The sequence below is a fragment of the Falco naumanni genome, chromosome 5 (genome assembly GCF_017639655.2).
Source record: "Falco naumanni isolate bFalNau1 chromosome 5, bFalNau1.pat, whole genome shotgun sequence".
Classification (NCBI taxonomy): domain Eukaryota; kingdom Metazoa; phylum Chordata; class Aves; order Falconiformes; family Falconidae; genus Falco; species Falco naumanni.
The window spans coordinates 36499597-36526579 of NC_054058.1; the positions used below are offsets into that span (position 1 = coordinate 36499597).

The 26983-nt window shown below is 45.8% G+C and overlaps 1 protein-coding gene across 8 annotated transcripts in view; it reads left to right on the forward strand.

Moving 5' to 3' along the window:
- The first annotated feature begins 172 nt into the window (after positions 1-172).
- The window catches only part of ZC3H7B (zinc finger CCCH-type containing 7B), a 52542-nt gene continuing 25731 nt past the window's right edge, over positions 173-26983 (forward strand). Inside the window, exons 1-11 of one of the 8 annotated variants that reach the window (XM_040594528.1) lie at positions 173-840; positions 10283-10343; positions 12280-12313; positions 12692-12889; positions 13756-13914; positions 17230-17310; positions 18844-18903; positions 20302-20344; positions 24331-24590; positions 25483-25831; positions 26808-26920. In XM_040594528.1, coding sequence (XP_040450462.1) covers positions 10291-10343; positions 12280-12313; positions 12692-12889; positions 13756-13914; positions 17230-17310; positions 18844-18903; positions 20302-20344; positions 24331-24590; positions 25483-25831; positions 26808-26920 — 1350 coding nt within the window. In that variant the 5' untranslated portion in view covers positions 173-840; positions 10283-10290. Of the gene's footprint in view, positions 841-3407; positions 3920-10282; positions 10344-12279; positions 12314-12691; positions 12890-13755; positions 13915-17229; positions 17311-18843; positions 18904-20301; positions 20345-24330; positions 24591-25482; positions 25832-26807; positions 26921-26983 lie in introns of those variants that run through there. The other 7 variants (XM_040594527.1, XM_040594531.1, XM_040594530.1 and 4 more) reach the window with 7 other exon arrangements.

Here is a 26983-nt window from a genome sequence, read left to right on the forward strand (position 1 = left end):
ACGTTACGGGGGTGCCCCCGCCCCGCCCCACGCCGGATGCCGTCGTGCCGCAGCCGGCCGGCCTCGCCGTGCGTGGGCGGGGCTACGGGGCCCGCGCGGCGCCGCCACCCGCGGGGCACGGCGGGACGTGCAGTCCTGGCGAGGAGTACCCGGCATGCCTGGCGCGGAGTGCATCCGTGAGGTGGCGGCCCCGGGCCTGGGCCGCGGCCTGCACGGGGTCCTCCGCCGCCCGCGTCTGGTGGTGCGGGTGAGGCCGTGTGATGCCGGCCCATGTCCCTGCCCACGGCCACCCCTGCACCTGCCTCTCCAGGGCGCGGGCTCCGAGGTGCGGCAGCTGTGCCATTGGTCTCAGAGGGCCGAGTGGGTCTGTGGTGTGCACCCCAGCCCCTGTCACAACAGGCGCTCAAGGAAGATGTCGCCGGAGGAGCTCTGAATTGCTCTGCAGGCTGCCCGGATACCCACAAATGAGACATGAGTGCCGCCTTCTGTGAAGCCTTGTTTAGATAATGGCCCTGCAGATCTCATCTTCGTACTTGTATGTAATAGACAAACCTTTCTGCTAAGGAAAGCGGTTCATCCAGGAGTGCGCAGTCATCCCTACTCAAGGATGCAAAAGGCATCAGTTCGCTTGACAGCTTCGTGCATACATTGTGTGTGACATTTTCTTGTGGAGTATAGAAATAAAAGTACATCTGATGGGACAAGGTGAGCTGTGCATACACCTGCTTGTTACAGCAGTGTTTGCGCAGGTCCTCTTAACCAATCTCTCCTCTCAGAGTGCCAACCTACAGCTACCATTTCCAGTGGCAGCTGCAGATACCTGGTGAGATCAGTACCGAGGTGGGTAATAGGCTGGATTTATTCTATTTGGTCCCAAAATATTGTAAAGGCATTTTTCATTCTCTCATAGTTCTCCAAACCGTGGTTTTGAGAAACGATTCCAAATGCTTATATGGACCCAGGAAGACTGTCACTAACTGGCAATGCTAGGTGACCTGGGAGACTGTGTTGAGGTTGAAGGGCATGGTAGACCTTCTTTGTTCTGGGGGAATACAAAAAGCAATTAAGTTTCTTTATGGAGCATGACAGCTGAAAGAATAAAAGCCATAAACTGGTACAGCAGCCAGATGGGAAAACTGAACAAAATTTAACCCATAAATAATAAGAGGAGTTTCTCTTGCAACTAAAAGAATATTACGAAGCTGAGGCACCAACTAGATTACGGTTGTATGTGAGAAGCATAAAGCTGTCAGAAAATGTAGAGCAGGTGAGGGAAATAAATTAGTGTGATTTTGAGAAGGAGCTTGAACTTGAAAAACATAAGCAAGGTACTTGGCACTCATTATTAGTTCCTCATGATCTTTAGCAATAAACAGGATCATATTAAATACCTCTGATTCCGTTCTCTGTTTTTCTCCCAAATATTGGCTAATTACCTGGGCCAGAAGAGTGAGAATAAAGTTAACTATGGATGCAGCTATATTGGAATTAGGGTGTACTGTGCCCTTGCAGAGTAGGTCCATAGATTCATTCTCCCTAGAATAGCTTTGCAAATCAAAGTAATTTTTACAACACTGTAACTAGTTCATAGCAGGGATTGGCAGCGGTTTGTCTCTGCTGACTGCCTGCACATGAAACCTTGACAACCATGCTTACAAATTGTGAAAAATCTTTGTGTTAACTGCTAAGGAAAGATGTTACTTCATGAGGAGTGGTACATGCTGGATCATGACCTTGTAGGACACCTCTCAGTCTTAGCAAAGAAAATTGGGTGGAAGTATAATGTGACATTTGATTGGGAAATGTAGTCTTGAAAATGAATGTTCTTGAATTAAAAAATAGTGCTCATTCCAGTATAACTCTTGATTGTGTGTAGATTCTGGTTTTGTGCCTCTTTCTCCTCAGCTCCTCCTAGGCTGCTGCCTTCTCACCCAGCTGTGATGTCTTGCCTTTCAGAGGTGCTTCAGGGTTGGAGGCATCCTGGGCCTCATTTGATGCTTAGTGGCTCTGTGAGACTGCCCTCCCAGTGTGCCCTGGCATGTCTGGTCTCCTCATGTTTACTTTTCCCATGCAGGCCTGTTCCACCTGTCTTCTGCCCAAAGCCACCACCCCTCAACAGAGACTGTCATTTAATGTACATTTTGGCCAACAGCTTCTACAGCAGAGGCCCATCTTGGTTACACTCCACTCATTGTCACAGTGTCATTGCCTGAAAATAAGAGAGAACCAATCTGCTGAAGAGATAATAAAAATAAACATTGTCTTAGCCATTAATAACAGCAATCTTTGGATCATAATATCTAAAAAAAAGTTCCTTGTGCTTAAATATTGTGAAGAGCGTAAGACAGTGTTCTCCAGTGTCATATGGTACATTTTACAATTCACAGCCTATATTTCATAAATTATCAGTTTATTGTGTTGACAGAGCTGCCAGAAGCCAATCCTACTCAATATAATAGAGTCTTTCCTTTTCTGATCAACATGTTTTAAATATTAAACAACTTCAGTACACTTCAGATGATCCCTTCTACCTGCCTCTGAATCTTGTCGGAGTTGCTTAGCTGCAAAGCAGAAAGTGACACTATTTTGGGTCACTGTAAATAGAGGAGCGAGACACTGAGGAATAAACATGTAACCGATTACGCTGAAAAAGAGGTGATAATTTAACCCAGCGTCAGTCTGGAAATGATGGTCTGATGGCAGACAGAATCCTTTAGGGAGAAAAAACCTATCCTACCAGGAAGGCCAGGCTGGGAGCTGAGCATAAACCTCATTTCAGAGGATTATTTGAAGTTAATGGTCATGCAGCTCGGCAGGGGTGGACGAACCCCCTGTCTGTGGTGATCTGTATATCTCTGTCCTCACAACCGTTTCCCATGATAGAATAACGTGCTGGGGGGCCTCAGCTGACCATCCGCAACTGTGTTCCTGGGGCTCTGCTGGTATGGGCTGCTCTGGAGATTCAGTTCACTTTCTAGAAATATTGAGGGATTTGGGACGGAAACAAGCCAAAAATCTAGTTCCAAGAAAGTGCCTAAACTCATATGCGTGTACATAAATATGAAAATATATATGCATGTGCATACATATATCATAGTATAATAGTATATAACATAATAGATATATAATAGTATATAATATAATAATAATGTTATATGTACACACACTGCATATTTCTTTCCACCCAAAGATTTATGTTTTCAGAAGATCTTATTTACAGGGAACCCCCTCAGCAGTGCGCAGTGGACTAGGTAAGGTCTGGCTGGAATAGATAATTGCTGTGCCATAAGCAATGGCTCTGGCCCCCTTCCAGCAAATGTATGCGGGTGGGCAAAAGGGTCACTGCTTCACGTATGTGATAATCCCATGGGGAGGGGGGGTCTTGTAGTTCAGTTCATTGCTGCGCTTCGCATGCATGTATCCACTCTGCAGAGGCAGCTTTGCTTTCTTTTGGGGTATATTTTATGTATCAGCAAAGGCAACCAGGAAGAAGAAAAATCTTGCATTAAAATAAGAATGGAGTCTCAATTGCTTAAGCGCTTTCATTAATTTATTTTTTTTTTAAGCGTAATTCACCTTAAAGAATCTCAAAACCAACCACAAGGGAAAGATTTGTGAATTTTTGTAATGGAAAGCGGTAGCCTCTAGGGCCCAGAGGATATGCAGGGAGGCATTTTCTCTTGCTGGTGCAGCTCAGAGCGAGCGAGCGAGACCTGGAAATGAAAGTAAAGAGATCAGGAGGCACATGGAGGGAGCTGCAGGGGCAGCCGATCCAGAAGCAGAATGCTGCCTTCTATAATTAAATAGCACTTACTATTATTATTACTTCTAGTAATAATACATTAATAATATCTCTAGTAATACAATACTATTTATCAAGGAAAGTTTATACATAGTGTGTGGGGAAACCCGAGGAGAGGTGAGTCCTTTATTAATATTTTGGGGGGATTATTTTTGTCTTAAACCGATTTCGTGTGTGTGTGTGTGTGTGTGTGTTTGTGTGTGTAGAAAGGGGTGGACTCGAGAAACAAGAAAATGTGTATGTTGCCTCATTAGAAAGTAAAGGTTTCAGATAGTAACTGCATGGATGAAATGTTGTGTAATTGCAAATGTAAAAAAAAAAAAAAAAGTGGTGAAAAATAATATGGATGAGATTGTGAAGCTAACCCCTTCTTCCGCCGAAAATGTGGGGTTTGCAAAAAAATAATTGTCAGAGATCCTAATCCCACCCCCTGAAAAAAATGTGGTAGTAGTCTAAAAGTGAATAGCTACGGGAAAAGCCCCTGGGTTTATATGGAAAACTTAGTATTAATTGCATTTGTGCCAGGTTGTGGTTTGTAGGTTTGAGAGCTGTGTTCAGGTCTGTTATTTAGGCTGCAGTTTCCCCCTCTTGTTTGGTATAAACCCCATGAAGCAGCAGAGAAGCTCTCGTGAAATAGCTTTTCAGATGCATCTTCCGTAGGGGCTTGTAAAGTTTATCTAATAAGAAGGTTGTGGGATTTTTTAAATTTTTTTTTCAAAATTTTTAATGCTTTAGACAGTTTCCGGGTGGCAGGGGAGGTTATCTTTTTTTTTTTTTTTTTTAATCTTAAAGCTGCCTCCTAGACTCTTGCAGATGTGTGATTTTTATTTCAGCGGATGGGGGGTGGGGAAGGAGGAAGAGTATGTTTTGGTTTGTTTTCCTTTTCCCGGAGAAGTCTGGATAAATCCTACCGCGAGAGACCCCCCCAGCAGGGCTGGGATGGCGGGGATGCCGGGTTGCTGGCGCCCGGCTGCGCCTCGGGGGGTGCGGGAGGCGCCGCCGGCCCCTCTGCGTCCCGGCCGGCCGAGGTGGCGTTTGTGTTCGCGGCGGCCGCTAGGCGAGGCCGGGGATCGGCGGCCTAGTGCGCGGGGTCGGCGGTGAGCGGGAGGCTGCCGCTCCACCCGTGTGGGTGCCAGCCCCGGGATTTAATTTTTAAAACGAGGCAGCGGAGGGCGAGCTCGGTGGGCATGAAACCGAGAGCAAGTGGCCGAGGGATGGGGAGCATCACTGTCGCGCCCGCACCTCGCTCCTTGGCCGCACCGCGGTGCTCCCCGGGCAGGGGCAGGGGTGGCAGTACACGGGGGTGTTATGCGTGGGGTGGCCTGCAATACATGGGGTGTTATGTGTGGGGCACAAGGCTGAAGAGAACAGAAAATGGGGTGATGAGGGCAGGAGTGGTCTCTTGAGGCTTTGGCCATCACCTCTGGCCCCCTCCCGGGGAAACTTATGGTCACTGTTTTTATTTTCAGCTGGGGGTGAGTGGGTTGTTGCCACCTTGCCCTGCATTCACAGGAGGTGTTGCTGAGTGAAGCTGGTGGTGCCCCGATGACAGCCGCCCCAAATGGTGTCGTGGGGCAGGAGTGAGACTAGTGGGGCGCTGGGGTGTGGGAGACCAGTCATGGAGGTGCCTTGGGGTGGCTGCTGTATAGAGGGACAGGGTTGTCAGAGCTGGTGGTGGGGACTCCTGATAGCTGTGGGCTGTGAGAAGCGTTCAGACCCGGGGAGGGGGGCATGGCAGAGAGCAGCCACGGGAGTGAGCGGGAACCCATGTTTGTAGTGAGCTGTGCAGCTTGTCCTGTGCTCGGTGTGAGCCTGGTTACCTGTCCTGCTGCACCACTGAGGTGGCCAAACTGCAGCCAGTGCAATGCTTCCGTGGTGCAGCCCCCCATGTGCTGCCCGGAGGAGGGTGCACATAGCCTGGGGCTGAGCTCCTATCTCAGCTCTGCAACCTGCCACTTGCATCTTGGCGCACTTATTTCTGGCTGAAACATTATAGTCAAAGCCAGGAAGTCGATCAAGTGTGAACTCATTGCCACCCCAGAAATACAGTATGAAAAACTTTGCCCAAATTCAGCTCTAGCAGGGTTGGGAATAACACCCAGGCCCTTGATAAGGTAAACTCAAGTATTTGCGTTCATCTTGTAGTGTCTTGTAGAGCGTATCTACCTAGTTTGTGGTTGAGTCACCCTGTTTACTGGCTCATGCTTCCTTCTGAAGGCAAGAAAACCATTTTGCCTGACTGCAGCATTTTATTTCTGTCTAGCAAACAGTTTGTAACTCATTGACAAACTACACGAATAAAGTCCTTTCTAGATTTTGAACCAGAGAGGATAAACATCTCCGGACTGAAAGGATAAGAGCTTTGAAGTGGGAATATAAATACTGTGGATTCGAATTCTGCTGGTGATTTGAGCAAACAAGTCTGGACAAACAGATTTGGTGGGGGGAAAAAAAAGGGACGCTTAGGCACACTGCTTCATAAAATGTTTTCCGCTGTGTTTCTAAAAATATTTAGAAGACCAAGAAAAGAAAAGCTAAACAGACTCTGAGCTTACAATTAATTATGCAGTAGCCATGGTGTGGTGTCAGCAGAACTGAGGTGTTGCACATATGGGTGGCTTGCCATGTGTTGGGTTTGCTGGCATGATGAGTGTGCAGCTTGGTCCAAGGGTCAAATGAGACTCAGTGAAGAGGCTGGAGTGATGAGGGGAGACAAAAGTGACTGAGTTTGCCAGGGAGGTGGCAGGGAAGGAGGTATGAAGAGCAGAAGGAGTCCAAATGATAGCCTCCAGCAGTGGTGTGGCAGGCAGGACAGGGGAGATGTTTGCCATGCATGGAGGAGGGTGCTGGTATGGAGTCAGATGCAGAGGGAAAGGTGCTCATTCTCAGGATATGTGAAAGAAGTTCTTAGGGCAGTAGCATGCAGTGTGCGTTTTGAGGGTGGTGCCATGAGAAGATGAGTCTTATGTACAAAGTCATGACATAAGCCTGAAGGCGTGACAGAGCTTTAGCAGAGGAAGCTGGTCGCCCACTTGTAAGGAGAGAGGAGTATGGGGCAGTATCAGGGAGCAACAGTCTGGAGCAGAGGAGGTCAGGCCTGTGGGTTATGTCTAAAGAAGAGCATGGAGGGTCATGTGTTGGAGAATGTTCATTGTGGAAGATGAGGGTAGGACTGCAGAGAGTAAACAGCGTGCAGGACATGGCGGTGGTTTTTTTATGACGGTTTTGCAGCAAGAATCAAAACTGCTGCTGGGTATTGTGGGACTTGCAGAGATGCAGTAAGTTGGTCAGCCATCCACATAAAGCAAGAATGAAGATACACGTTGGATGCTGTGGCAGTGGTGGTGAGGAGAGAAAAAACAAGGGGAGATCGAGGATACAAGAAAGAGTTGGGTAACTCTAGGAAGCAGACGTTCTGGAGCCTTTCCCTGTAGTCTTTTGGCTCCACTCCAGCTTTTGGTCAGTAATGGATGAATGCCCTTCTCTGTGGGCAAGCAACAGTAACTAGTTCTCATTGTAACACACGCTCACATCCTGCTGTGTAGGATGTTGTAGCAGTGGGTTCAGGGCAGCTATGAGAACAGGTACTGATCTCCTCTTTGCTCCTTGCAGTAGCATTTCAAAAGCTGAGTTCAGAAGCAGAAGTTGAAGTAGGCTGTGCGTATCAGAAGCTTTTTGAGGTGATGATCTGTTTTGTGGATATACACAATTGTGAAGGTGTGCCACAACATTTTTGGAGTGCAGCCATTGCTTTGTAATGACTGGACAGTGTTAAACTGCTCGCCCCACAGTCACCAACTGCTCTCCCCACAGTCACCAATAATCTCCCTTTCCATCAGATCCATGGGCTGCCGCTTCACTTTCCTGACTTCTGTTCTCTGTCATGGCTCATGTCAGAGAGCAGCAAGAGCCAGGTTGCTCCTCCAGAGAGGATAAGCTAGTAGCCAAAGGTGATGTCAGCCACCAGTAGTGCCCTCACTAACTAGGGTACAGTCCCACTGTATCTGAACAGCCCAGACAGAACAAGATGCTGATAGCAGGGATCCATCAGCAGTCTCAAAGAAGATGAGGTGGTGAATTGGGTCCAGGATCCACCCAGCACCCAGCAAGTCCAGCAGTAGGAGATGGTGCCAGAGACAGGATTGGAGACAAGCTACCAGCAGTGTAGGGCCAAGGTTTGTCCAGGAGATAGGACTGAGAACAGGTCCAGCTACAGTACAGCTCAGACAAGACAGTATGCCTAGACCCGAGCTGAATTGGAGCTCCTGGACCATGGGCAGAGGGTGCATGTGTGGAGGTCCGATGTGAAGCTGTTTGGGGCATTTCAGGCACTTGGGGACCAGAGAGCTAGAAACCCTTCCTTCCTCCCTGTGCTTTCCACTAGGACTCTTTGTGAGGGTCCACTTGACTCTTTTGCCCTCTGCCCCTTCATTTATCTCTTGTCATTTTCCGTGGTGGTTTTTCCCCCACCCTTGTCTCTTTTGGCCTTTGCACTTCTCCTACAGTGCCCTGGGGTTGCTCTGTCCTCTTTCATGGCTTTCATGCTGTCTAGATGGAAATGGTTCCTACTGCTCTTCTTCATCTTGTCCCTTTTCTCTTCTTTTGCCTTTGCAGAATTTCATACAAGGAGACGTATCAAATTAATTGCCTCTGTCTCTTTTTCTACCCCTCAAGCCTGTCTGCCTGTAGCATTAGTAATCATATTAACCTCACTGTCTCCTTGTTAAAATTCCTTCTTTCTTCCCGATTGCTCATTATCCAGGCTATTTATAAATCATTCCAGGCCTTCTGTCGGTGTTGTACTGAAGTCTACCTGCATCACTTCTGTTAAAAGCCTTTGCAGAGATACTGATCATCACTCACCTTCTCTGTTGGCTTTCCCTTTCTTGCTGCACTGCCCATCCTGTTCCAGATGCAGCTGCTTAAGATCTTCTACCTGCTGCTCGGACTAGATTGCTCTCAGATTTAATGTGTGATGACTTATGATCTGTACAGTGTCACTCTCAAGCTCTTGCTTCCCTCTGCTACCACTTCTTTCTGGTCTTTCACTCCTGCCCTTCCCCTTCCCCCAACTCTCCTTCTTGGTAAAGGGCAGGTATCAATTCTACATTTTGCATGGTGCAGAGCACAATCAATAAGGGCTTGCTGAATTGTCAGGATTGATTTTCACATACCTTAAAGGTCCCTTCACCCTATTTCAGACTGAATGTGATATAGATACTGTAGAACGATAAGGATGGTCTTAATCTAAAAGGCAGCTGGGCAATAATGCTCTCCAAGCTGTTGTAGTGTAGAGAAATTACTTTTGTTTTTCTTGTGATCCCCAGGCTGGGAAGGTACAGAGTCTTGAGCTCCATCTCATCTCAGTGTTTCTGTGCTTGCTGCCTTTGTCCCCAAATGTCTTCAAATGCTGAGCATTGTTTGTAATCACAGCTGGTTGATAGCAAGGCTGGGAAATTTGCTGTCACCAGCAACTCTTATTTTGCCACAAAGCATCATCCCTTCTCCCCTTTCTTATTCTTTTCTTGTATGGCAGACCTGTGTGCCTTGGGGAGAGGTCAGACAGGAGCCGTTCCAAGATTTGCTTCCAACTGCAGGGGATGAAGCTCATGTATTTTATGGTGTGATTCAAGTCCATTTTAGTTGAGAAAAGGGACATTACTCCAAAATGGCTCTGTCATACTACTTATTTGTCTGTGCTTGCAGAGACCCGTTTGGTCAAACCCAGACAAGTTATTGCACCCATTTGTGTCCCTGACTAAGTGGGCATAACTCTCTCTTGAGCCTTCCTCAGACACTGCCCATCCCAATTTAAAACAGCTGCAGGATGGGGCCCTGTTCCCTCTCCAAAGGAGCATTCACAAGTCTGTGCTGCTCTTGCCTACTGATTTTCGGCACAAAATTTCCCATTACATAGATTAATCTCTGTCCTTTTATGTGGACTGTGACAAGCAATTCCATCTCCTTCCTTTGTGTCCCTCTTTGTGATATGCCTCCACACACCTTTTACAGATTACTTGTTTCATATGTCATGCAGTAAACCAGTTTAAATCTGGGCTAGATAAATGGTGGTTAAAATTGCTTATCATGGGAGGGTCCCAGCACAAATTCCTGAAATGACTGCCAGTGCAGAGGGAATGTTGATTATTACTTTTTTTCCCTTTCCTAGAAGGCAGTCATGACAACAGTTGGTTCTCATTGCTTTATTTACTGGCAGCCTAAGTAGAGAGCTCAAATTGAAGTCATTCCTCTTTGCCCATGTATCCTGGCATGTGAGAAAAAGCAGATACTTGGTAGTGAGCCGCTTGCTGTTCTGTATCTGCAGTGTGGATAAATCATGGGCTTTGGTGTTCAGGCATCTGGTCTGGAACATTTTGTTAGTAGTAAATTCAGGCACACACGAAATAGTGTGCTGCTTAGTTGTCAGCAAGACCTAAAATTACTCATTTTGTGTTGTTTCTTTTTCTTCTTCCTCTGCAGCAACTATAATGGAGAGACAGAAGAGAAAACAAGAAATAGAGAAAGGACTTCAGTTCATTCAGTAAGTGGACAACCTCATTGTTTCCTGTGGCTTTGGAGGCAGTTGGTTTTGTATTGAGGATGGCAGAAAGTGAGTTCCCCTGTTCCCGCTTTGGGTCTGCTGCATGGGAAAGAGATACTGGTCCTGAGGATTTTCACTATGATTCTTCAGGGTGCTTCTTGTCCTGCCAGCTCTCTAAACCCAGAATTCTATCATTTTAATTTCCTTGCATTTTGCTGTCCACTGCATTTCCAGGATGATCTTTATAGTCAGCATAATGCTAATAGTACTTGGACCTTTTACTTCATCTTCAGTGTGAAGATCTCAAAGTGCTCTCTCAACAGGGTTATCCCACCTTTCTTAGGAAGGAAGGTACTGTTTCTGTTTTGTAGGTGGTGAAAGCAAGGTAAATGACTTGCCAGGTACCCCCATATGGTGCCTATAGGAGAAATAGATGACCTAGGCTCTTTTACAGTTGCCAGTCTAGTAGGTGCCTCAGGTCATTCTTTTGTGAATATCATTTGACCTTTTAGGGCTTTAAGTGGTTGCTTTTGTAGTATTTGCAAGTCCAAGTACTTCCTTACAAAGTACTGTAGTAGTGTTTTTTCCTCCAATGTTTGGGTTAGTAAAGGCTTCAGACTTGGGTCCAGGTTCCGTGCTGAGTAAGGAAGAGCAAGATTGTAATCAGATTGGTTTGGGGTTTTTTTAAAGGTCTGCTTTGAGTCCTGCAGTTATTGTGACTGAAAACTGTGCCTCTAAAATAGGAAAAAAAGCCAGATCTTCCATATTGCATATTTGTATCCTGTGGCATGGCAATGATATTTTCACCCCTCTCTGAGACTAAGTGGCACTGATAACCCAGTTTCAGAGAGACAGTTGTGAAGTTTATTTTGACAACATTTATAAAAATGCACCAAGTTCCTGGAAAGAAAATTATTTAGAAATACAGGGTGGTGTTCATGCATCTGGAGTGTATCTTGAACTCTGAATGTCATTTGTTGGCTTGTTTTGATGTGAAAGAGGTAGTCCAATTTTACAAGCAGCATGAATGTTTCTTACAAAGCCATGGCATTTCCTGTACTTAATTTTAAGTAGATGAGGATTAGATTAGATGAAATCTAAAAAAAAAAATAATTCTCTGACTAATAAGATCTTTATACAATGTTGTATTTCAAAGGTGGGGAGAGCTATGGAAGGTGCTAAGGATTTCTCTAAAGCCTATTGTTTTCTCCTTTAAGAGAAAAAATAAGTATATATGGACCAAGCCTGGATGTCTTGGATGGTCTGATTTGAAGAACAGAACCTTCTGAGTCTCAGTGCTGTTGTGGGGTAGGTGTTATCCACACAAGCACTGCCGGTTTTGTGGCGCAGCCTGGCAGCCTTGGCCAAGACAGCTGGAGTGGAGTTAAATGGCCTCCCAAACCTACAATGTTTTCTCCCTTTCCTTTGTGATGTAGGCTTAAAGGCATGTGGCTGAGTTAACACAGAGCAAAGTGATCGAGCATTTATCACTGTATGTCTTTGGTCTCACAAAGGATTTGAGGAGGTCTTTGAGTGCCAGTCTGGTGCCTCTCATTAGAGCCAGATGCACTTAAATTAAGTTTGTATTCTCCATGCCAGCCTCTCATGGGATTTTCTCGAAGATTTTTTTTTTCAGATGGCTGTCTAAAGGCACTTTACAGAGGATCGTGTATGTGCAGAAAATAGCTGAGAATAAGATTCCTCTACTCTCAAATCCCTTTGGGACCTGACCATCTCTTGACACCACTGTGGCCACCACTGAATATAATGCTCCCTAATTGTGTTCTTTTTGCATCAGCTGCCTTTGAAGTGATAAAATGTTCAGTAATTTACTGAGATCATCAGCACAAGACCAGAAAGATGATTTCTTCTTCAGACAAAAGCCCTTGTTTGCATGGATGCCTCTTTCATAAGCATTTTCTCTTCTTTTTTTCAGGTCCACGTTACCCCTAAGACAAGAAGATTATGAGGTAATGAATTTTTTTTTTTCTGAAGTTGGGAACCCTCTGCTTAGCAAGATTTGTTCTGTTGCACAGCCATTAGTTTATATACCAAAAGTGGAGAGCATGGAATGGTCTGTCACAACTTGTCTGTAACTTAAAAGTTTTAAGGTTCTGACAATGAGAGTTTTCAGGGAAAGGAGAAGACACTTGAGTGTTCAAGAAGGAGATTTGACTGGATTATTCTCCTCTATTAAAAGACTGATGTTTTACAGGAGTGTGGGGAGGCAGGAGAATCTTGGTGGGCAGGAAGTTTGCTAAAACATATGGAAAGGAATGGGAAATTGGGAAGCCTCTCCTGCCTCTGAATATCCACTTCAGTCTATTTGCTGTCTTCCTACTGTCCAGGCCTTTTTGCAGAAGCTGGTGAGAAACCTGTTTGCAGAGGGCAATGATTTGTTTCGAGAGAAGGATTTCAAGCTTTCGCTGGTACAGTATGTAGAAGGGCTGAATGTGGCAGATTACGCAGCCTCTGACGAGGTAACTATCCCAAAGGAGCTCCTGTGCAAGCTGCATGTCAACCGGGCTGCCTGCTACTTTGCCATGGTGAGTGCCTTCCCAAGTCATTCCCAGGGGCCGGGGAGGACAGCATGGTTGCAGTGCCATGCAATTGGAAAAGATGTCAAGAGGGGTTTCGATTGGTTTTGTCTGCTCCCTGTTCCAACACTGGAGGAAATGACAGACAGAAAACTCTCATATCTCCCCACTATTGTGGTGTCTTGCAAGAGCAGAGGAAGGATGTGAAGGAGAGGTGGTCAGGCCTGAGGTGCTGACAGTAGAGTTCTGGTCCACGTTGGTGAGGAGTTAGTACAATCCAGTGCCTTCTGGCACGGAGTATGTCTCTGGAATACTGTTTGAGTATTGCTCTGGAGGCTCCTGCATCCTCAAGTGAGGCACTGGAAGACAGTGAGAAGGCTTTGGGTCTTGATGGAACTTTCAGCACACGTATGGAAAAGGATTCTGAAATGCTCAGGCTCTAAAAGGCTGCATGCTTCCATTTTCCTAAGGTATATAACAGCTTTCTTTTATGGCACAACCCTAGAGCAGGTCCGTCTTGTTCGTAATGAGGCTGAGTACCATGAGGAAAAATTAGCAAGCAGTCACATAATCAAACACTGTCAAATGTAACATGCCCAAGGCAGAGGGGCAGACAAGATAAGGTTGCTCAAGCAGCCTTAATTCTGGCATTCACAGACTTTGGAGTGTTTTGAGTTTTCCAAGACTTAACAAAATGTTGTATTACTCTCAGTTTTGTGTGTTTGTATGCTGGTCTGTGTATGAAGTAATATATGTATTTCCAGCTGCCTCTTGTGTTCCTGTTTCCTGCTGGGAGATAAAATGTTTGCATTCACACAGAAGGAGGGGTTGGTCTGCTGTGCCTCAGCTGACTCGAGGTGGTCTCTTCCATGCAGGGATTGTATGAGAAAGCGCTGGAAGACAGCGAGAAGGCTTTAAGTCTTGACAAGGAGAATATCCGAGCACTCTTCCGGAAAGCCCGCTCCTTAAATGAACTTGGAAGACACAAAGAAGCATATGAGTGCAATAGCCGATGCTTGCTGTCCCTCCCACATGTAAGTTTTTGATCAGTTTAGTCAACTCATCTTGATTTCTGTGGCTCACCACCTTCCTCCTCTGTAACATGCTTGGTATGAGGCCAGAGGATAGCAGAAGAGGAAGCTTGGCTGTTCCTGGGAACATGCTTATGCTCAGAAATTCTGTTCCTCTGACTTGAAGTTGTTTGACCTCCCATGTTTCTTCAGTCCAAGTCACCTTCTACAGATAGTGCCAGCCAGAGATACCGGTTAGTTACAGCAGGTTGGTGGCCTATTTGTGAAGAACAAAACCCTACCCTAACAAAATGTGAACTAAGGCCATGAGATTGTTTAATTAGCTGGGTTTATGTATTTCTAATGGGTGTTGCTACAAGCATAGGACAGTAGGACAAATGGTAACTGGAGCACTGGAAGGAAAACGTGTATACTTTCCCTGTTTTAGATTAAAATGTCTCACCTTTTATTTACTGATAGCTAAGACAAGCTGATAAAGCTTTTTATTTCTTGAGAGACATGCAAAGGTGTCCTTGACATCAAATATCATAGTTATTTTTATGTTCACAGGTGTGTAAATTTTCACATTCAGAGGGGACTATCTGCATGTACTAGGCCTTAGATATTTCTTGACAATACTTTTGTTGAGTGTCCTTTTAGGCCAAATATTGAACAGGAAAACAGATTGTGATTAGACAGATTCTAGTGAGCACTGGTTGTCTTTGCTAAGTTTGGTTCTGATCCGTTACAGTAATGCTATTAAAAGAAAAATGTGTCTACTTCAGCAGGACAAGTTAACTTTCCTTTATTATTAGTGCTACAGAAGCAATCTTAGAAAGGCTTGTTAGCAATTAGTTATTCCTTTCATATAGCTTGTAAAATGTAGTTTCTTTGACTTGGCAGAACAGGGTGACCAAAACATACCAAAGGTATCATGTTAGGGGAGTTTCAAAGGACTGTTTTTTAAACAAACCTTTTTATAAAAAAGCCCTATCTAATACATGTGTTCATGTAAAGCCCTATCTGGCTATATTTCACATTGCAATTGAACCACTTAATTGAATTTATTTTTTAACCAGATACTTATGTTTGCCTATCTCCCATTATTATCATTACAATTATTGTGGTCTACAAACACTTAAACTTCTCTGTAGCAGGCAAGTTCAGGCTTACAAACTCCATACTCAGTGATCTGCATTCCCTATTCTAAACAATTCAGTCTTGTAAATTAAATGCCCCATTGCCTTATTACGTGATTAACAGAAATCATAAGCCTTGTGTGCATTAAAGGCAAGTTATGCTATCCATCATCTCACTCTTGTTTCCATTGCACCTCTGGAGCAGATAGGTACTTCCAGCTTACATTACTGTAACAGCTGAGAACTTCATTGTGGTCAAAGCAGGCCGTGTATTAAAATTTCTGGTGTTAAAGGATCTGACTCACTGTCTAGCAAAGTTAACTTGTTTCTGGGCGCAAATACTCAGTGCTGCTAGTTTGTAGAGGTTCCCAGCATCATGAAGTTGATACTCCTCTGTGGTATGCTTTTATTGTTATGGCATGGGGGTTTTTAGGGTGTGGAAGGAGAGCATATTGCATGCCCTTGTTGAGCATCCCCTCATTTGGGTGGGAGGTAGCAAGTGCGTGGGTGGCATTTAGCTGAGAGAAGGGAAAGCTAAAGGAAGATCTTGACGGTGGCAAAGAGCAGATAACCCCTCACTCCCAAACCTCAGGCCTGCTGACAAAAAGGACAGTAATTAACTATGTGTTGTTGGGAAGGGAAGTGGAGGCAGTCTAGAGAGAAATACATTCTTGATCTTGTCGAGGAATCTGAGAAGACATCTCAAGAGTTATGTTGGCATGTGGAGTTGGATAGTGTAAACCTGGTAGGTATGAGATCAATGAAAGAAATTACATCAGAGGTCTTTCTGGTGAGTTTTCCATTGAGAGCAAGAAAATGTCAGGCTTCAGAGGACACCTGGGAGAGTGTTTGGAAAGGCAGAATTAACAGAAGCAAGCAGAGCAACAAAGACTTGATTGGTGTTAGAAAGATCTGAGAGGTGGAGGAAAGTGAGGAAGGAGCAGTGACCATGAGATTTGACCAAGAGGAGGTCTCTGGAGGGCGCAGGAACAGTTTCAGGAAAAGAAGGTATATCCTGAAGGTGTGTCAGATGGGGAGAGAAAAGGAAATGGACAAGACAGATTTTCTCTTCACTGAGTTCAGAGAAGATGGTGATAAGACCAATGTTGAGTGTGTGGGGAGAAAGTACAGTCAAGAAGTGGCACTCTAAATCAAAGGGAAAAGTTACTGATGTTGTGGCTGGAAGAACTAGAGGCTAGTGAGGGGCTGAAAATGAAAGGATGAAGCTACAAGGAGGAGGAGGTTGGAAAGACCAGCATGGCAAGTAGAGAGAAGGGAGCAGGCTTCAGGGTTGGAGATGAAGGAGGAGACGTTGGGACATTAAGGAGGGATATCACAATAAGTAGAGCAGATATTTCTTTTCTTCTTTGAAGAAACTGTTAAAGTACTGCAATACTTCTGCAAACCGGGAGAGAGAGGAAAGCAGATGGAAGGAGTTGCTGGTGATAAATAAGTGAAGAAGCTTGTGGCAGGTTGTTAGTTCAAGCAGAATTGGAGAGGATGGAGCAGGGCTATGGAGTGTGGCCCAGAACTTTGTCTAAAGCCCACAGTGTTGTGTGAGTGGGCACGGGCAGTGAGTGGGAAAGGATGGTAAATAGCATGCAGCAGGGAAAGCAGAAGGATCTGCTTCATCATTCAGAGATGATGAAAATGGCTTGTGGCTCTTAAGTTGGAAACTAAGACTTGGTTTCAGCTTAAAAAACAAACAAACAAACAAGCAAACCAGGATAGTGAATACTCTACATATCAAAACTGGTTATTAACTCTGAGGCTGGCAGAGAGGGAAAGCATACAGACTCCTTCGCAGACGTGGGGACCTCATGGAAGCTGTATCAGCCCCCAGCAGCCAGCCTTGGCAGCCCCTCCAGCTATCTTGCCAGCAGGAAAGTGAACCCTGCTTTCGGAGAGTGGGTGCTTTCTTGGAAGCAGACATTTGATTCTGATTTTCTGCAGCATCTAAAGAGCATAGGGGAAAGCACCTAGTGCAACCTCAGTATCTCAGCAGGGCTGAATGGCAAGAGCCCTCAGGTCTGCATGGACTCTTTCTCCTAGGGCTGCTCTGGCAATTGTCCACCTGCAGCTGTCTACAAGTGAGGCTTCTTGGCCCAGCCCAGTGTGGATAACTGCATTCCTGTTTTATTTGATTGTATATGCCACAAAGGCAAAACTGAAAGTGTCCTGCCAATGGTTTTGTCCCTAGGATGAAAGCGTGACGCAACTGGGACAGGAGCTTGCCCAGAAGCTGGGACTGAGGGTTCGAAAAGCATACAAAAGACCTCAGGTATGACTTCTTTTTTCTTATAGGCTGTCCTTTGGCTCTTCCAGGTTTCCTTTTGCGAAAATGATAGGTGCTGGTCTTTAGTTACAGACACATGTACACTACCCTGCAATCTCTCTAACAGGCTGCCGGCTACCCTCCTTGTCCTGACCCTTTGATTCACTTTGCCTTGATCCGTTTGTAACCCCATTGCTGCTCTGTGCCTACTGCCAGGGTGTTTCCTGAGTTCCCAGCTAAGCCAGGCAGAGCCAGGCCGGTGCTGCAGGAGAGGCCTCTGATGCACTGAGAGCCTGTGTTTTTTGGAGGAGGGGGACATGTGGCTTGATCCCAAAGGAGTTTTTGCATCACAATCCGTTCCCTGTTATGGAATGAGAAGGGTAGGAGCCTCTGCTGCATTGGAGGCATGGCTGGTGTTGTAGTGCGATGGGTCACAAAGGGTTCCTGCCCCATATCAAGGCGTACATCTTCTTTGTGGTGTGGGAAAGGGTTGCGTTTTGGCGGAACAACAGGTACGCATCTGGTCAGATGCTAGGAAAGAAGGCAGCAAAAAGTGAGTTGTGAGTCCAGTTAATTAACACCAGTGGCTGGATCCGTAACTGGGCCCTACAGAGGGTGCTGCCGTAGCTGCGGTACTGACGGTGTTTCAGTGTATACCCCGGGACGGAGCTAGAGGGCGTTGGGCCGCTGCTAGCACTCTGGGGTAGAGCCGCCTTGGTCATGTGAAATCCCAGGATGTGTTACCAGGAGCAGGGAACAGCAGCTACTAGGCGATGCTTAGGTTTGCATTTGCATCCTCGGCCCCATGTGCAGCGGTGTGTTGAACAGCCGGCATGTTCCACCTCCAGAGAGGCACCCCTGCTGTATGTGGTGAAGTGGTTGGTGGGCATCCAGTTTGCAGAGAGCTTTTGGGGTAAATTTGGCTGTAGCATCTTTTTTCTCTCCCTGACCGACCTCACACGTGATTCGCCTACCCCAAGTAAACCTTTGACATTGTAGCAACAATCAACACTCCCAACAGAATTATTTTATGTCAAAGAAAGAGAAGTTTTACACAGGAATGTTTTTTGTAGCCATGCCACCTTTTTGCTGCTCTCACGTTACTCAGCTGTGATGGGCTTACTCCACCTGTATGTTAGAAAAAATGAAAATTAAAAACTCAAAAATGTTTTTACTCTTTAAAATTTAGTGATTAGTATTTTGGTACACCTTGCTATCTCTTGGTTGACTTCCAGCTTTCATTCCAGTGCTGTAATGCCTTCCCGAAGTAGTAATTTCTTAATGAAAAGACAAAACCTTCTGTTCCTGCAGGTTTTTTGCTTCCTGATTGTGTGCTGGGTATTGAGTGTTTTGCACTGAGGTGTCCAGAACAAATATATGGCCCTTTCAGTTTTCCAGAAACTGTACCCTTGTGTCACAGTGGTATGCCTTTCAGGGTGGCTTTTATTTACAGGCAGTGCCTGTATTGTAACCCAGCTTCACCTAGTTTATGAGCATTCATGGGCTGTCTGGGTTCTAAGACCTCTCTCTTCCTTGCAGCAGGAATTGGAAACATTCTCGCTACTCAGTAATGGCACATCAATCAATTCATCAAACCAGGTAGAGTTTGTATCCTGTGGTTGTTACTGTTCATGGATTGAGCTACTAAAAAGCTTCACAGTTTTATTTATATGCAGATTTATAACTGTCTTGTAGGATTTAAATGTATGCATTAGTGTTTTCTGCTTTTAAGGAATCTTACCGAGGAAATTCATTTCTTTGAAAATTTTTCTAGTGACAACATTTTTTATGTCAGTAATTAGATCACTGAAAATGGTTATTTTTCTTAGTTATTGTGAATGTTTGCTTTCTCTTACATTTTAATTAAGCTTTAGTTTTCAAGTTTTTACATAGTTAGGGCAATGCAAAGTAAAAGAAAGTGCAACTGCTGAAGAAATACAAAATTAAATCAAGTGAAGTACTGAGCAAGGTACATACACAGTTTATGTATTCTTTGTATTGTCCTGTCACCTGGGAGATCCAGCTTGAACAAGGCACTATACAAATGCTAAGATAAAATATAAGAAATTGCTGATTTCCTTATTCCACCACTAGGCAAAAAAGACGCCAAACACTTGCTGTTTTTACAGGCTATTTGGTACTTCATGCTATTCCTTAAAGCAAACAAACTATAAAACTGTAAAAATTGTCATTTTGTACAAGATGGGATACTAAAGAATTAGTTTATCTCCCACTGTTCAGTGACTTGCCTTAGCATCTTTCTAGGAAAGCCAGTCAGCTTTCTTTAATAGTTGTACTTTTTCATTTGAAAATCTTGTCCTTTGCAAGAAATGAAAATAGTGCAAAAACTAGAAGTTGCAAAACCTATTGCAAGTAGGTGCAGTATCTCAAGAGTAATGCTTTATTTGTGCCTTTTTAAGCTTGCACTGAAGACACATATACTTACCTCTGTTTATGTTTCTGTAAAACGTGGGCTCATTTTATTCCTTGCCTGGAGCTCCAAGTCAGCAGTTGTCTTGGCTGAAACCCTTTCCTGTTTTGAGGTTGCTGTAAAAGTTTGTGGTTGTTAGATTGCTAAATATAACAACTAAGAAAGGAATGTTGTATAAGATCAGGCTAATTAGATCTCACACTGCATGGGGGTGACCAATTGATGTGTCCTGGAACTTGGGGCACAGTGTTCTCATACACACATGAAAAACCTTTTTCTATGTACAGAATTGCTCACATGGTTGGGTATTATGCAGGACTGATGTTCCTTTGCAACAACAAGGTTTGTCCACTGCTGGAGATTAAAATGAATGGGGTCTTTGGATTAATGGCCTCTTAAAGTTCATTGGGTTTACTGCTCTTGCACTGAAAGAGGCCGTGAAGGAAAACAAAGGGCCAGATATATTTCTGAGTATTAAAGAGTCTTATCTGTGAAGCGTGAATATATTTTTAAAGATGAATTTCTGGTGATACTTTTCTCTCCCCTTTTGTACACTCTCTTTGTAGACCACTTCCAATGGATTGGGTTCAATAGATGACATTGAAACAGGTAAAGACATCTCTGGTTTTTATGGCTTCGGTAAGGTATCTGACCAGGCTAACAGGCCTGAGAGGTTCATCACCTTCATGTCTCTTCTGTGCATTCCTGGCTTTGGTAACTAGGAGGAGGAAAAGGGTGGTGGGAAGCAGAAGTGTTTTTCCTGCAGAAGAGCTTTTTGTCCAGGCCTAGTGAGGGCCAAGTCTGGGAATTAAAAGGGTCTGCTTTCTTCTTGAGCTTGGCAAAGCTTCTGAAACTGTGCTCCCAGCCAAAACAGTCCAGATAAAGCGAAGTTAAGATTGTAGGTGGCTGTTTGTGCTCTGAGCGTGTATGGTCCTCCAAGACGTTGAGGTGGAGGAAATGAAAACAAAGAGGGTTGGGTGGGGTCCAGAGAGAGCTGTGTTCAGGATTAGGCACCCAGGAGGAGCAGAAGAACTGCAGGGTTGCTTTTCTCATGCCAGGAAACAAGTGACCTTAACTCTGCCCCTGTAGAAAGGCTTGCTATGTGCTTTGCCCTTTGTTGTGTGTTGGAGCATTGAACTCATGCCTCTGAGCACATCAGTCTTTGTTCCTTTGAAATGTAGCTCTGTGTGTGAAGGTAAGTGTGAAGTCTTACTACTGCAAGTAACAGTTGCTCTTTTTATAGAAAGAAATTAATTTCGTTATTAGGGTGCTTTGGAAAGCATGTTAGTTCTCTGTTGAATGTCGGTTCAGTAACTGACTGCTATGTGCCATCATGAGTCCCAGCTCTGTGAGTTAAGGAAAGTTTTTTTCACATTGTCTTGCCACTAAAATGAACTGAACTCCTACTGCAGAGTAAAGAGTGACGGCATCCAGTAAACTCTTTATCTAATCAGGATTTGATGTAAGAGCAGCATGCCATCTTTGCTGCAGTTCAGGAAGAAAGAACCTTTATCACTAGGAAATCTTTTCAAAAGCACTGAAATTACATATTATCCCTTTGCCCTGAGAGCGGTGTGCCACCAGGAGGGCTGTGGGTACTGGGTACCTTGGGAGTTTCATATTCAAAGCAAGCACCTTTTTTAGCAAGGTGTTTTGTTTTGTTGTTTTGTTTGGTTTTTAAGATGCAGACTCCTGAAGCTCTTTCCCTCATGCCTTGCTTGAAGTCATCTGATTAACTCAGCCCTGCCCAGATCATGGCTCATATTTGGCTCAGTATGGCCTTTGGCCAGCTAATGCACTAGGGAACCACTGCTGTTTTGGGAAGTGGAGCTAGAAACAGGGCTTTTAAAAGCACTGTACTTGCCAGTCTGGGACAGACAGGTGTATGGCCAGAGAAGGACCACGTGGGGGGCATGGTGTTGAGGGACTTGGTTCAGCGGAGCAGATGGACAAGACCTTCACTGAGCTTGTAGTAATAATACAGGGGTTTAGTGTCGTGGCAGTGGGAGAAATCAGGAGGAGGCAGGTGTGTCTGTGATCTACTAGAAGGCTGGTTTATTTTTTTAAGATGGAGCAAACATTAGGTGAATGCAGGAGGTGCGTGAGCCTTCTGGATGAGAGTACCTGAGATGTGGGGGTGTGGCTGGCGAGTAGGATCAGCAGATGGGGTGTCCTGAGGAAAGAAGGAATGGAAAAGGAGAGATAAGGGAAAAGATTGGTCAGAGGGGAATGGGAGGAAGTGATTAAAGGAGTGGCAGGGTGTAGGTGGACAGGGAGAGGGGAGAAGACATCTCCCCTCTGCCCCTTGCAAATCGAGGAACCTGTTGATCTCTGCTCTGCTTGCCCTTCACATGCACTGAGCTGTGGGGTGTCCCACATTGTTCTCTGCCTTTTGGTCATGCATTCAGCTTTCCAGGGGTTTAGGTCTCTCAGGGTAGGGTATATGAGGGCCTCTTTCCTCTACTTCCCAATTTCAGTGGGAACTGGAGGACCTCATTCATTATTCAGAGAAGGTCTGAACTTCTGGATTCTTTGGGGCCCTGTCATCGTGAACCCTTCTGCTTCCCCCTGCACGTGTCCCCGTCCCTTCCAGCATGTCCTGAACTTCTTGTTGGCCCCTGGAGGGATCTTGACAGTACTCCAGATTTAAACATCTGAAAAATGGGAAGGCACAAGCCATCCCTTTGTACTCAGGGAAATCTGGCTGAGCTACCAGCAATGAGGCCATCACCGAGGGAAACTGGATGGCTGGCTCCCAAATGCAGCTGGGGGGGGTCTGCGCCAAGGGCAGATGAGCTGAGAGAAGTCACTGCAAGGGGGGCATGGGGTTGGAGCCGAACCTGATCTGAGGGGCAGCTGCAAAACTAAGGACATTTACAGCCTTCCTTGAGGCGCTGCCTGTGGGGAATATGTCTGTCTGCAGCACTGAAAACCTGTGTTGGATTCCATAAGGTACAACATGCTTTCCTTCAATTGCTGCATGAGGCTGTGGAGAGGGACCTGTCTGTCCCTTGCCGCTTCCCCTTGCTTTCCCTGCTTTTTGTCACAGCTCAGCCTCCAGTGCCTTGCACAGTGACCTTGGCTGTGGTCCACCTGCGTGGACCACTTACAACAAATGCCAGAGGAAAGGTTGCAGAGAGTGGTGGTGTACACCTGGTGGGGTTAGAGATAAGGGGGCCAGCATGTGTGTGTGTGGTGTCTACGGCTGTTTTGTTCATGACTTGGGGGTTTGCAGGAGCTGCTGATTTGCTGAGCTCTCTAAGAAGGGCAGCAGCGCCGTCCTGGGTCAGTGAACATGCAGTGTAGAGGATAGCCACATCCAGTTAGAAAGGGATGGCTGAGTTCTTGTGGGGACTGGGTGAGCAGAGCTTTTCTAGACAGGATGCAGCATTTCTTGCTCAGCAGCTTGTCTCGTTTCTTTTCTGTTCTTATTAGTCTTTCTAATAAATGCTATTGTCTCCCCTTTCAAACTTTGCCTTGCTTATATCCTTAGACTGTCATAGCTACAGCGCAGCCGCTGCTATGTGGATGAAGAAGGTAGCATCTTTGTCTTATTTCTTTTCTTTTATTCCAGGACATCTGCACAGGGGCAGAATTAAGGTAGTTTGGGTGCTTTGTTTGAGAATTGCAAATGTAATGCTGCATTTTTCGTATTTCTAACATCTGAACTTTTTTTTTTTTAACCTTTAATTTTTTTGAAAATAAAATGCTCCTCTGTGAAGAATATGTGCTTGTAACCTTAACTTCACTTAACAGAGGTTTATATTGCATGATGGGAACATCTTACCATTTCAGTAATGTATTGGAGAGGCACAGAAGCCTTAGGAAAAATCACTGCCTCTCTCCTGCCCCAGCCGTGGCTCACACAAGTTCCCAAGGGGATGTTTGCTGCTGAGGTGTTGAGGGTGAGTGTGGGCAGCAACCTCCCACCTCTGGACATCAGGAAGAACTGAAGAGCAGGGAATTACTTGGGTAAAGACCGCTGAGTGAGTCTGATGGGGTTTTTGGGGACACATTGTTAGCACAATCTGGTCTGAGCACCCAATCTCTGACTCTCTTCCCAGCAGGACCTTGTGGGTTTTATCTTCTGCCATTTAAGATGCCTGAGCTTTTAGAGAGTGCATATGAGTAAGGAAACTTTTGGCTGGGATATTGAAGCTCCAAGGAGCAGAGAAGGCAGTGATCTCTGCCAAGTGCATTAGTAAGGAACATTAAAGAAAACACCAGGTGGTGGGTTGTAGAGAAATTGGATTATGTGCCCCTGGCCTTTAGTCCTGGCCACAGTGAATTCAGTAACTGCTCAGCCACAGGTTTTGTGTTGTTCCTGGTTACTGTACGTGCTTGCCAAACCCTGACAGTCAGTCTGGGCGCTGGCCCTTAGAGCGTATTTCAGCTATTGGTGAACCGTTGGAGACTGGGAACAGAAATGAAAGGGCAAGAACTCTTCAGACCAGAATCCCTCCTCTTGGAAAATTGGCATACTTGTTTTTTGTGATTTGATGGAGTTGTACAATATTGTTTTTGCCAGGCTGTGCTCTGCTTGCCCCTGCAAGAGACTCTCCTTGGTGACTGGCTCTCTTTCTTCCTCATCACAGACTGCTCTATGGACCTGCAGTGCCTCCCAGCTCCTGTGGCCACCTCCATCCCTGTGAGCGAGGGGCTGGGCCCTTTGCCCTCTGACTCAGATGCAAAGGGCTTGCCTACCTCACTCCCTGCTGCCAGCTTGCTTCTGTCTCCAGACTGCGTGTCCTTGCCGGTGCCTGAGAGTGTGGAGGACTTCACAGATGGGGACATCATTGGGGAAGAACTGGACTCCCTCCTGGACTCGCTCGCTGAAGGGTCACCATACCCTCTAGTAAGAGTGGGTGCTGCATGGGTCCCCTGCTTCTTGTTCCAAATAGGTCGTTGGAGCGTGTGGATATGTGTGCTGCCTCTCTCCCTCTTTCTGTCATTCTTTCTTCCTAGCTCTTCCTCTGGCAAAACTCATTCCTTCCTTCTTTCCTTTATTTCTGCAACTGGCTTGTGAGTATCTTAGGAGCCCACCTCCAAGCCTGCTTTGCTCCTCAAAAGGTACCCAAGATAGCCTTCCCCTGCCATCATCTTCCCCTTGGCTTCTGGTGTCTATGGAGTTGAAGCAGGCCTGAAGGTAGAAATGAGTGTGCTGAAGCAGGAATGATGGGTATATTTTATACAGTGGGCATGCTCTAATCTCCTTGTATTATGTGCAGGCTGCATTCAGCCTAAGGTCTTTGAACAGGTCTGGGAGCTGCAGAGACAATCTATATTCATACTTATGTTGGTTTTTAGTTGCCATTCTTGATGATACTATGCGAGCTAACTTGAGTCTGGAAGCTATATAATCATATTCATGCAGGATGCCTCTTGAGCCAAAAAGCTCTGATGAGAGGTGCCACAAGTAATGGTTGTTACCCTAACCTCGGTGCTGTGTGCACTCAGCTGCACCGCTTCTCAGCCTGAGCTGGTTTAAGTGCCCTGCGCAGGGCTGTGCCTTGCAGGCTGATGAGCTGGGGTAGTCTCCTCAGGGACCTTGGTCCAGACTGTGTGTGGTGTAGATAGACTGGAAGGTCTGTGGGAACTCTGCAGGTGGATGGAGCTGCCAGGTACCCTTTTGCTTCAGATGATACAGCATGCACTTGAGTGGGAGTCTGTTGCTCTCTGTGTTCACTCATTCTCTGCTCCTCATTCCTAATGTGCTGTTTATCCTCTCCCTTCCCAATTCCCCAAAGTCTCTGGTCCAGGGCACTATTCCTACCAACCTGCCAACGGAGATGCCCCAGCTGATCCCTGTGTTTCCGGGGGGAACTCCGCTGCTGCCCCCAGTCGTGACAGCCAGCATCCCTGTCTCCACCCCCCTGCCACCTGCTTCTTTTGGCCTGGTGATGGATCCCACCAAGCAGCTCTCCTCCTCCTCTGTCCTGGATGCCTTCGAGGCCCCACCAGGAGGAAGTGCCAGCTCCACCTTAGATTCACTGGATTCCCTGGATCTGCTCCCCTACACAGACTCACGGCTCGATACCCTGGACTCCTTTGGGACAAGCAGAGGGTCACTGGATGCATTGGATTCCTTTGCTATTGGTAGGTGTGGGGCTGATGGGGTTTTGTGCTGCTTTAGCTGTGAACACATGCCATAATTATTTCCTTCAGTGCCGAGGACATCTGTCGTATAGCTCTTGTCTGTCAGTGCTACAGAACAGGAGTATAATTGTAGGAGAGGGCAGGGAATTGTCTTGGACAGAGCAGCTGAATATGTCTACCTCGAGTAATGAGAAAGGCTGTAGGTGTGTGATCCCAGAAAATCAGTATGTGCATGGTGTGAAATCTCAAGAGGAGAGAAACACAAAGATGTGTAGTGATGAGCAATGATACCTAAACCTGGCTTGGTGTCCAGGAGGCCTCCATTGGCACAGTTTGCTAGACTATAACATGATTCCTTTATCCTCCCCAATATCTCTATGGCACTTTGGGCCAAATGAGAAAAATCCTGGTAATCGTTTTAGGTAATATAGGACCTCGTTGCACTGGGCAGAATGGTAGAGGCCAAGGTAGGTCTGTCCCATCTCTGGATTCAGGGCAGTGAGTGTCCTGTTGCACGGGGCACTGCACTCTCATGTCACAAGGAGCAAAGCTGTGGAGGATGGTGGGCAAAGAGTAAGTCCCTCCTGTCCCAGGAGGGAAGGCAGGCTTCTTCTTGGCTAACTTGTCCCCAGTATTGCAGTATGTTGGCAGCAAAAATATTTTGAGAAGAGCAGAAATTGGCGGGTCAGCACTTCAGCACTCAGATTCACCTCAGCATTGGGCTACTTTGGAGTTGCCGCCTTGGAAATGCCAGCACTCAGTAGCACAGAGTAGGGTTTGGGTGACAAGCAGGCCTTTCCTGGAGTTTTTCCAAGACTTAGGCAGGTGGTTTAGGGAAAAAGTATTAAAATGTTATGAAATAAATAAAGCAAATGGATTTAGTAAGCATTTGTTTTTCTTTTTGTGAGCAGAACTGCTCTGAAAGTGAAATTATTGGTTTTGTTTTGTGGGGCTCTTTTCCCCTTCTTTTGCCCAGAAGAAACTAGCCCTCAGGAACTGCGACACCTACCTGGCAGCCAAAAACCATCCCCCGTGGTGAGTGAGACGCTCCCCCGTGCTGATGTCCCAAGGTGCTCTGGAGCCAAGGTAGTAGTGACTTGGGTGATAGAGGTAATTTGGGCCCCTCTTCTTAACCTGTCCCAGTGAGTTGCC